The 11,867-nt window shown below is 40.2% G+C and overlaps 2 protein-coding genes across 2 annotated transcripts; both read left to right on the top strand.

Annotated features, from left to right (window-relative positions):
• Positions 1 to 3,424: 3,424 nt before the first annotated feature.
• LOC306914727 (sodium channel protein type 4 subunit alpha A-like) lies at positions 3,425 to 10,723 on the top strand. Its single transcript, XM_079491906.1, has 9 exons — positions 3,425 to 3,787; positions 4,014 to 4,142; positions 4,558 to 4,649; positions 4,835 to 5,116; positions 5,217 to 5,280; positions 5,514 to 5,655; positions 6,056 to 6,253; positions 6,500 to 6,667; positions 10,531 to 10,723. The coding sequence occupies exons 1-9, from the start codon at positions 3,708 to 3,710 to the stop codon at positions 10,696 to 10,698; spliced, it is 1,323 nt and encodes a 440-aa protein (XP_079348032.1). The 5' UTR covers positions 3,425 to 3,707; the 3' UTR covers positions 10,699 to 10,723.
• Positions 7,897 to 8,346, top strand: LOC306915909 (mitochondrial fission 1 protein-like; the record flags this gene model as incomplete). The annotated part of the gene is made up of 1 exon (XM_079493579.1): positions 7,897 to 8,346. The coding sequence occupies one exon, from the start codon at positions 7,897 to 7,899 to the stop codon at positions 8,344 to 8,346; it is 450 nt and encodes a 149-aa protein (XP_079349705.1).
• Positions 10,724 to 11,867: the final 1,144 nt, after the last annotated feature.

Genomic DNA, 11,867 nt, shown 5'->3' with positions numbered 1-11,867 from the left:
TGTACCGTATTTCCAGGTAGATAACACTGGCAGCTTTTTTTTTTTTCTTTTTTAAGATTAGTTTTTTTGGCTTTTCTGCCTTTATTGATAGTATCAAGTGAAGACTGAAAAGGAAAGGAAATTAGACTTTCGTGGTTGTTTTCGTCTCAGATTTAGTCCGACGGAGCGTCACAGTATAACTCTATGGGGACACAAAAGCGACACAAAGTAGGACCCGGATGTATCTCAGGAGGGGGCGCTCACGTCACAGCTAAAATACTGAATACCTTATACCTGGAAGAAAAGGACACTTGTGATATTGTTATTAGATTGACCGTTAGACATACTGTATATTATTTGGTTCTTAATATCTTAATAGGTGACAACCCCGAGCTATATTCTGGACACCATTTATTAGTGTAGATAACCATAGGTCGTTCTATTTGGAAACCGCACTACATTTTGGTCTGACAATGATGTACCATGTTAAAATCATGTATACTTTACATTACCTCAGACCATTCTCCAAATTCTTAGGGCTATATCTTGCACCGCCCTAGACTTATTTGCCATTTTTTACTATTTTGAAAAACCTTTTAAAATAGTTCAAATATAGTCAAAAATAGTCAATTCTCCTATCCATCTCGCTCTGTCTCTCTCTGTCTGTCTCTCTTTCTCTCTCTCTCTCTCTCTCTCTCTCTCTCTCTCTCCAGTGCCCTCTAGAGAGACCCCGGTGTGGTGCTATCCCTTCGCAATGCGAAGATGGCCACCCTGCTGCTCGCTCCAGGCACCGCTTTCCGCCGCTTCACCCCGGAATCACTGGCGGAGATCGAAAGGCTCGCGGAAGAAAGGAAAGGGGCAGCAGAAGTAGGTGACCATGACAAGGAGGAGCCGGAGGCCCCAAAAAGTGGTCTGGAGGCGGGCAAAGGTCTGCCCATGATCTATGGAGACCCTCCCCCGGAGCTGCTCAACACACCCCTGGAGGACCTAGACCCCTTCTATAAAGCACAGAAAGTCAGTCCCCAGCTGGACACCAACACCTCCTAGTTTACATCTACATTATTTGTTCATATTTGGCTGAGGCTTAATTATACAGTTTGGTTTCCATTGCTTCACCAACATTACAAACGATAATAGTAAGGACACGTAGCTCTTGGACAATATGTTCCTGTGATCTTAAATGATCACAACTTAGCAACTTTTAGTACTTAGAAAAGTGCTATATAAATCTGAGGTATTATATTATCACATATTATGGTAGAGGTACATAGCACAAGAATATATTGATAGCCTAAGTCTAAAGGTAAGGTTGCCACCCGTTTCCTGGATTGTTCTCTAGATTTTGGTTGTTATGCGGCCCTCACACCTACGTTGCAACGCCAATCCAACCAAATTATCTGAGTCATAGTGTGGGGGCTTTATCAGAGTACCTGTTGCACCTGTCAGTCTCCCTTTTGTGTCCCTTTTGCGCCCATATATGGAGATGTCTGTTTCTGTCTGTCTACCTGTGTCCCTTTTATGCTCACATGGAGATCTGTCAGTCCATGTCCCTTTTATGCCCAGATATGGTCATGCCCCTTGTGTGCCCATAGGGAGCTGACTGATTTGTTTGCGCCTGATGCCATGCCATCAAAACACATTGAGGTTGTTAGACAACACCAGAGCCGTAGAAGAAGAGAGTGGCGACACGCTTTGATCTCGCCGCAAAGCGTGGTGCGGAACTATCCCATTGAGATAGAATGAGCATTTCCGCGTTCCATTGTTACAATGGGAGTCAACGCTAGTGTCGTCACTCTCATACTAGATCACGCTGGACAACACACTCCATATTTGAGCGTAGCTGCATTGGGAATTCCTTATATGGTTATGGCTGACATAAGTGTGATTTCAGAGGTCCGTCCGTCTGTCTGTCTTCCCGTAAGCCAATTATAATAGGACTACCTACATGTATTTATCTTTTGTCATCGATCAGGTGTTTAGAGGATTTTACAGGACTTGAGGTGGCAACGCCTGAGAGACATGAAGCACTACCCATCTACAGACACAGATAGACAACGAAACCCCAGTTCAAACACATGGACACAGTGCACATTTTTGTGCACAACTAGCTTGCTATTCTTTACTGCCTGACAATAGGAAAAGAGAAGAATGAATGAATGAATGAATGAATGAATGAATGAATTAATGAATTAATTAATTATAAATTACATTTAAATTAAATAAATTCCACTTTCAACCCAATTCTGGACATGTAATTAGCGTATAGATTGGCTACTTTAGCTATTTTCATGTTTTTTTTCTTTAGCCATTTCACAATATGGGGGCCGCAGACAGAGGCTATGGCTATTTGTGGGTCCTTGGCATGGAATGGTTTGGGAACCGCTGGCATAACTGACATGCATGTCTCACAGTAAAGGCCCCTTTTCCACCGGTTGGTTCCCAATGGGAACCGGTTCAGTTCTTTTTGGTTCTTAGTCCATGAGCCAGAGTTCCAACATTGAAATGTTAATTATGAATTGAGTGGGCAAAACCATACGTATATTAGATTGTTATCACCATGAAACTTCTCCAATTAAGTACTTACACAAAGACAATGATTTATTGTATTACACATTTTAAATTTTTAAATATGTAAATGAGGCATTATGTAGGAAAATATGCAAAATAATATGAAAAGGCTACTACTGTGGAAGGGTTATCATGTATTAATTTACTTGTATTGATCCTATAAACAATTTAATATAGGGTATAGTTTGCCCACCAATTTTGGAGATCTGGCTCATGGACTAAAAACCAAAAATAACTGAACCGGTGGAAAAGGGGTCAAAAGAACCAGTATAGTATTTCAAGGTGATTGATTATCAATAATTTATTGTAACATAACATTTTTATTTTGATAGCTAAATTACATGAGTGCAAGCACATACTGTATGTCTCTTTGTGTTTTTCAGACATTCATTGTGGTCACGAAAGGAAACACAATCTACAGGTTCAACGCTGAATCGGCTTGCTACTGCCTGACCCCGTTTAATTTAGTTAGAAGAGGATCCATTAAAATTCTCATACATTCATATCCTTTTTTTACTGTGTTCTTACTTCTTATGCAAAGCAAAGGGTGGGGTGAGGGATTAATCAGAAGTACCGTGCTCTCCAAGTTCACACTTTACAAGAGCTACCACAAATTAATCTTGGGCAGGGTGTAAATTAACTATGAATAATGTTCATAGTTCTCAAAGGTCACAATCCCAAGAAATTAACTAGTCACATCCATATCTTCTTTGTTTTAATGAGTTGCTCCAAGCTTAATGTTATTATAGTCATTGTTTTTTCTTGCCTTAAAACAATCTTTCTCTGTGATTTATTATTATTATGTATTAATTGAGTGGGCAGTGGCAATGATAAGGGGGCTGGTGATAAGAGGTTCTAATCTTTTTTAGAATGTTCATTGTTGTTCAATCGCTATGACTATGATATTATATATTTACAAAACTGTTCTGGATCAACATTAACATAACAAGGCAACATAGAGGTGTAGTATAGGCACATTTGGCATTTGCAGTACCTGGTGGACAATTTTGCAGCCAGCTTGACATTGTTTGACAATATGATGTGTGATGTGCCGTGTGGTGCGGTGCCATGGATGGGAAATGATAAAGATCCAGTTAGAAGACATTTCTGTTGAACGATAAGTGAAACATTTTCCTTAACCCCGAATCAAATTATTTAGCATGTTCATAATGTTAACTATAATGTCGAACTGTGTATTTATGACGATGAGCAATCCACCAGCATGGAGTAAGACTGCTGAGTGAGTATACTGTGTGTGTGTGTGTGTGTGTGTGTGTGTGTGTGTGTGTGTGTGTGTGTGTGTGTGTGTGTGTGTGTGTGTGTGTGTGTGTGTGTGTGTGTGTGTGTGTGTGTGTGTGTGTGTGTGTGTGTGTGTGTGTGTGTGTGTGCGCGTGCGCGTGCTCAATTTTACTTTGTACTTGTGTTTTACTTGACATTGTTGAACTGATGGTTAACTGTTTCTCCAGGTATGTTTTTACTGGTATATATACCTTTGAGGCAACAATCAAAGTGTTGTCGAGAGGTTTCTGTATTGGGTCTTTTACATTCCTTCGAGATCCATGGAATTGGCTGGATTTCATGGTGATCAGCATGGCGTAAGTATTAAGGCACACTGACAGGTTCTCCAACCTCTCATATCGGTTTGAACTTATAATGCTGTTTTTCTTATCTTGGAATTTAACCCATGTGTATGATGCAGAGCTTATATGTTTATCAAGCACTGCATGTTTAAAGTTATTCAAATAGTTTATTATCATCACACATGCCAGACCTCTCAAGCATATTTAAAATAAAAGATGGGTACAGATCCAAAACTGATTGTTTATACAGTGAAACCAAAGTCTATTTCTAATTTAACCTACATATAATTAAAGTCAGTCACACACTGTCTTTCTTGCTTGGTTCTCCTCAGCAATTACTCAGACCTTGCACACAGCCTATTTACAATACCTAATTACCTATGCTTCCTCTGACTAATGGCTTGGATCTCTTGTGGATGTCTATCCTCAGGTACCTTACTGAGTTTGTCGACCTTGGCAATGTATCAGCCCTCAGGACATTTCGTGTACTTCGAGCCCTTAAAACAATCACTGTGATTCCTGGTAAGTATTCATGAGCTGGTAAATATTTAAATTGTTGTATAATTTTGTAATATGATTTATTTATTTTTGTAATAAGATGTAGAATCCTCCCATGTGTTATTCGTTGTTAATTGTGCACTTGGCATTGGATGTTCTAAATTAAAACCATTTGGTTTTTAAAGCAGTTTCAATTGTTTTTTTTGCAGGTTTGAAAACCATTGTGGGTGCCTTGGTCCAGTCAGTGAAGAAAATGGTGGATGTGATGATTCTTACTGTATTTGCCCTTGCGGTCTTTGCCCTCATTGGCCTTCAGCTTTTCATGGGAAACCTAAAGCACAAGTGTGTTCGATGGCCCATCTCAACACATGAAACAACAAACTCCACCTTCATCCTCAATGACACCATGGCGTTCAACAATACAATGGATTTCAATAATACCACATATTCCAACAGCACTTTTGATTTTGGGGAATACATTGACAATAGCGGTAAGTTTAAAAGGATAGGCTACATCATGTGCTTTTATTTATTTATTTTTGGCAATTACATAATGGATTTAATTAAGCTTATCTTCTCTTTTGGTTGTAGAAAATTACTATTTTTTGGAAGGCAGTTTGGATGCGCTTCTTTGTGGAAACAGCTCCGATGCTGGGTATGTTATTTTATTTCAATTGTACTGCAGGTTTTGAATATCACATTTTAGTGATATCTGCAATTCTGCAGACATCCTCCCTTTGTGTCCTTACATAAATTATATTTTTTATAAATGTTCTATTAAAATACATTGTTAATGTTTGAGGTTAAGAAATGGAGAGCTTGGTGATGCGTGAGTGAGTAGGGATGGTTGATGTGCAAACTGAATCTTCACCCCTACAATGTTGATAGAAAGTGCCCAGAAGGATTCACATGCATGAAGGCTGGACGGAACCCCAATTATGGCTACACCAGCTTCGACTCTTTTGGCTGGGCCTTCCTCGCCCTCTTCAGACTCATGACTCAGGATTATTGGGAAAACGTCTTTCAGCTGGTTGGCACTTCTTTCATTTGTTTTCTACTTTTGTGGTCATTTGCTCTTATGCTCTTATTCATATCAAAAGGTTGTGGCTCCTGAAACCGTACAGCATATTTCTACAAGAAGTTTGGAGGTTACACAGTGTCATTGGCGACCCGTCCTCCCAGATCCTTACCCTGAGCTTATAGTTATAACCACACACCAAACCCATACTTAAACTTTAAAAAAACATCTCGATAATATTGCCTAAACACAACCATTTTAACATTTTACCTGAACTGTTCATGTATTATACTGTAACCGGTTCTCACTTCCAAGGCATCATATTTTGATACTGCTGGTTCAGGAATGCCTTTTCAGAATATTACCTTAGACCTCCTCAGTTTTCCTGGCTATGTTTTCTTTAAAAACTCAGATCCTCCGGGCAGCTGGAAAGACATACATGATCTTCTTTGTGGTGATCATCTTTCTGGGCTCCTTCTATATCATCAACCTCATCCTGGCTGTGGTAGCCATGGCTTATGATGAGCAGAACGAGACAACGCTGAGAGAGGCCAGGGAGAAAGAGGAAGAGTACCAACGGTTGTTGGAACAGCTGAAGAACCAGGAGCAGGTACTACATCCTTATATGCAGCAAGGAAACAAAACTAAGTGCAAAGACACAGGAACGTTTCTTGGTAATGACTCATGAGGTTGACACAGAGTGCTGATATTGCCAAGAGATGAGACTTATCTGTTGTTGGACAACAAACTGCTTCTCTGTGCTTATCAGATGTAGCTTGTTATCGTTCATAGTAGAACAGTTGGAATTGAGACTGGAAGTAAGAATGTAAGAGAGGTACCGTATGTAATTTGACAGGGCCAAGTATCTGGGAGCCGGGCAACTCTTACCAGTAAGAAGACCCTCAGCCATCACACGGCTGACGATGAGAGGAGCTTTGGAGAGGATGATGAAGATACCAAGGACTGCAGCAAGAGGGTCATACCGCGCCTGATCATCAGATCGCCCACCATGAACCTGGAAGAGGTTAGTCTGTCACCTTCCTGCCATATAAAAAAAATATTTTGTTTTGCAGATGGCTTTATTTTGCACCTGGATTATTTTGAGAATACTACCTACTTCAACTTCAAATTACTATATTTTTTCTTTCGGAAACTTCTTTTGTGCAGTGGTTAAAAGACAACAAAAAATCACAATACGTAATAAATGCTATAAAACATTTTTTTTAAATCACACCCGTATGGGCGCTCTTATCGGGAGGCATCCTTTGGTTAGACATAGCATTGGTTAGACATAATGTTGGCGAGGGTTGCGTTAAGGGTTGGGAGAGGGTTAAGGTTAGGTTTAGGTGTGCTGCCCCATGGCAGGTTAGGCTTAGGGTGAGGGTTTGAGATAGGTTGTAGGACTAATGACTAGTCTAAACCAGGGGTTCTCAACGTTTTTGGCTGGGGACCCCCGGAAATGCTTTGGCCATGGCTCGTGACCCCTGCGGGCCCTCTCCCCACCCCCAATACAAACGGACTGCAAAAACTATTTCTCCTTAATAATAGAGAAAATATATCATAAATGAATACTGAAACCTGCAGATATAATCATTAAGGAAAGTTTATGCATGTACTATGTGTACTGTGTAAACTCGCACTTTAAAAAAAAATAATTGGGGACCCCCCAAAATAATTTGGCGACCCCCCCGGAGGGGTCGCGACCCACAGGTTGATAACCCCTGGTCTAAACTACCTCTTATCATTATACATCATCATACATCATCTCATGAACAACTGAATTTATGTGATTGGTTAGCCGATTTGCTCGTCTACATATGACGTAAATTTTCCCTTCATTGTCAATGGCATTTAATGTTTGTGTTTGTGTTACGTCATATTTGAGGCACATATGACCTTAATTTTTTCCTTTCATTGTCAATGGCAAATATGAGACGTGAGGGGACAAAAGCTGTATATAGGAGGGGCCACTAAAACTAAAAACTCCTTTAAGAGAGAACTAGTATTTAAAAGCATAGTACACTACATTATTTACCGGTAATCTAGAGAAATACATCTCTATTGTGTAACAAACGTCACAAAAAGAATACGCACAAGGGAGCCACAATTCCATACGGTACATTTCTATATCCCCCGCTGAATGCTGGGGCTGTCGATTCCCGGTATGTTTTCGTCCTATATGACGTCACAGATGACTGACGTCATAGATTAGCTAATATAAAACTAGAAAGACCTGGTCATGTTTCCAGAAACATGGAGGCTGTTATAGGGGATGTGGTAGCCTATGAGGATCTTTTACAAGTTGAGAACAATTACAATGCTGAGTTGGTGAAAGGCTCTGTGTCCAATGACACCACGTTCAAATATGCCTGTTGTCTAATTGGGAGCAAATCCGATCACATCAAGAAGGGAATCGACCTGTTGCATGAGCTGTTTCAGAATGGAATGAAGGATGACTCCAGAGACATCCTATTCTACCTGTCAGTTGCCAACTACAGGCTAAAGAAGTATGAAAAGGCCTCAAAGTTCATCAGGACTCTGCTGAGGAATGAGCCAATGAACCAGCAGGCTTTGGAGTTGGAGAAGTGCATAGATGAGGCTTTGAAGAAGGATGGCTTGTTCGGCATGGCAATCGTCGGAGGAATTGGCCTGGGTGTGGCTGGACTAGCCCTCAGTGTATTATTTGCTGTGAAGAAAATGTGAAGAACATGATAATAAAAGGAGAAATTGGGCTTTTCTCTCCCTGGAAAGACTGACCTTTGATTTCCATCACACCACCCACATTGTCAGGGAAAGACTGACAGGTTGCCTGGGTGGAACGTGTATCTCCACTAGGCTTGGTGGAACTCCATATTTGGTCAAGTCTATGATCTCAGTCATCTATGACATATCTGTGAGAGGCAAGGTTTCGCTTTCCACCCCATTTGAGTATCATTGACTTCCATTAAAAAAACAGGCAGGTACTGTTGATTCCTAGGAAACGGTGTGGGCTTGATTTCTTGACGTCTGAGGTGAAAGTGTGCCAAAGTTTTGAAGAGAATAAAGAGGATACTGTTCCTGGAGAAATGGTTTTCTTGATGTCAGACACAGGATGTTCCATGTAAAAAGCAAGCCCCAGATAGAACAGTGAAGGGGCCACCGCCTCGTGGTCCAATCTGGAATAGCAATACTTCCACATTATAATGCTACTGTGCGTGCGTCTACCGTTTGAAACCCTAGTGCACCTGCTTGGCGCTCAAGACTTCCACATTTGGGTGCCCAAATGTGGAAGTAGAGCCTTCTCCTGGGTGCTTCAAACGCCAACGCCAACTTTCTTTGAAATGAATAGCTGGGGCGGGGCAGTCCGTCCTCTACTGTAGATATATTATAACTCTGCAACAACAGACGACACAAACTCCCAAGTTGGTTTGTTGTTGCGGCAGTTGTAGCATCTGACATGACCCAGACGTTACAGTATAGCCTAAAATAAAGTTAGAAAAAGGTACATATTTCAAAATATATAATAAAAGCCAATAAAGTATTATTGGCTATTCCCGAAGGAGATGAAAATAATGTTGAAGGCTGAATAGAGCTTTTTCCAGGTGATAGTATGTTGGAGCTAGAGCATGCCAAGGTTTTGAGGTGAAATATTAAATAAAGAATAATGACAATAAAATAACAATAATACAGTTAAGAACTACAGTAGATGAATAAGTACCCAGTTTCACATTTTATATTTGAAATATTTATCTTTAAGCAGTCGTATGGAGTTGCAACCATGGCCAAATGTTAGAGCATCCTTTTTATATGGCTTTTTTTTGTTATCAATTGTTTTTTATTCATGACAAAAACAGAACAATTGTATTCATGACAAAAACAGAACAATTGTATTCTGGCATTATGAATGAAAATAAATAAATACAGGATATATATATACAGGTATATGTATAAACATAGTAAAAGAAAAAGAAAAACAAACAAATCCACCCACCCACCCCTCCCTCCCAGGACCAACGATGTCACCAAAAGCATACCATGCCAAATTTCTTACCACTGTGTAAATAGGAAAAAAGGACTAGATCATATCCTTAATTATATCGGCAATGTTAGACCAAATATTAACATTTTCTTCTTTTTCCCCATGTATCCTTGCCATTGACATCTCTAGATGTCTCTAGACAATATCTAAAAAGGTTAAGGCCCATTGCCAAAATGTTAATGTGTGAGGAGGTTTCCACCGCGTAGCAACCATCTCCTTGAACCAGCAAAGATGACACGTTTGCGAGTGCCCTTTATATGGCCTTTTAACCTTAAAAACTGTAATGTTATTATTCCCTAGAATACAATAAAACAGTACATGTTAACTATATCCTTGACTCGTTGGTGTGCTTGGAGGTAACCTAAGCCTTAGGTTACCTCCAAGCACACCAACGAGTCAAGGATATAGTTAACATGTACTGTTTTATTGTATAGTGTGTAAAGGTGAATGAGGTGCTCACAAAGTAACCCTTAGGTCCTAAGGGTTTCTTTGTGAGCACCTCATTCACCTTTACATTCACCCGGACTGGCCAATGAAGACTCAAATCAAGAGCACCCGAAACAATTTGACTATTGTTCATGTACCTACAGTATAGCAAGCACCCAGTTGGGCCTGTAGATATTCATACTTTCCTTTTTTTTCCCTTCAAGCCCCTCCTATGCCCAGCTTTGTGTGTTTGTACCACGGAAATGATTTGATTGGCTGAGCACGGAATGTGGTGTACGTATGATGATGTATGATGATAGGAGCGCCCCTCACTTCACACAAGTGTTTGATTTTTTTTAAACGATAATTATTCCCATCTAACCTGTTCTGAGCTAAGCATTGTCCAAATGGGCTGTAACTGCCTTTCAACATATTTCTTTCAGCCTCCATCCGATGATGAACTGAAGGAGGAGTCACTAGGCTCCGTTCACAGCATGCTTCACGTGGAGGGGCAACGTCTGAAACAAAGAAGAGCTAGTGCTCTGACTGTGTTTTCTGTGGCCGCCATTGAAGGTACAGACAAGCAAAAACGGTCAATACAGATCGTTTGACAGCTAATGAGTACCTTTGTACAGAATAAAAGCCTCTGTTGCATGAGAGTGTAAAAATGTGCCTTCACAGGTCTGGTTTTTATCCAGTCGAGTATTCTTTTCTTTATTTAACCAATAAAAAACACATTGAGACTAACGTCTCTTTTACAAGTGTAAACTGGCCAAGAGAAGAGGCAAATAATGTTACACGGCTCTGCCAGTACCAGCAAATACAGGACAACATTTAGGACAGATGAATAACATTTGTAAGTACAGTACCCACTACCTAGGAAGCTCAAGGAAAGAACATGAATATCTAAGATGACTGAATGATGAATAAAACTGATATAAAGACTAAATGACAATGTTTGCTAATATAAACTAATATAGGACTAGAGCAAACATTTCCGTCGAAGCAGGAGCAGTGTCTGGGAAATGACAATACTAGGGGAAGTTTGAGTCTGGTTTGTAGGTCATTCCAAGATCAGGGCCCGAAGAACACAAGGCTTTTTTCCCCCGCCTCAGATTTGATTGTAGGTACGACATAGCCAGCCAAGCCAAGAGTGTTGACGCTATTATTCAGAGCTTTGTGATGGAGCAGCGAGGCATGAGCATCTTGGATAAAGTGTCAAGTCCCTAAAGTAATTGTAGAAATACTTCAGGCTTAGTTGCCAGTACAAACTGGCCATGCAATAATGTGAGGTGTACTTCCTTGGCTTATCGTGCAGCTGTCAACATTGTGCGCTCCGTTATTCAAGGCTGATACAGAGGAACTGTGTGGGACCTTCATCACATTGTGTTGGTTACTGTATCTTTGGTGCTAAACGTGGTGCTATTTCAGTTAATCTCTGCCTTGGCACAGACGGTGCACTCATTTTAATGGTACATTGCACTTTATATATGTATAAATCGTACACTGTATGCTTATAAATAATTAATGGTCACCCACTATATATATATATGTAATATTACGATAATGAACTGTGCTGTTCTGTATAACACCTGTTTTTTATTGGGGAAAAAGCGTTTCTATTTGTGCTGGTTATTAGCACAAATAATATAGCCTGGAAACCAGATAAATCTGCCACAGGAAAATAAAATCCCTGGGGACATTGGTCTGGCACTCCTCAGTTTGAATTACAGTTCGCTGACCAATCAGATCCCACTATTCAAAGTGAGACTTTTTGCTA

The sequence above is a fragment of the Electrona antarctica genome, assembly GCF_951216825.1.
Source record: "Electrona antarctica genome assembly, chromosome: 22".
Lineage (NCBI taxonomy): Eukaryota > Metazoa > Chordata > Actinopteri > Myctophiformes > Myctophidae > Electrona > Electrona antarctica.
Note: the sequence above shows the minus strand (reverse complement) of the source record. Positions and strands in the feature narration are given on the sequence as shown.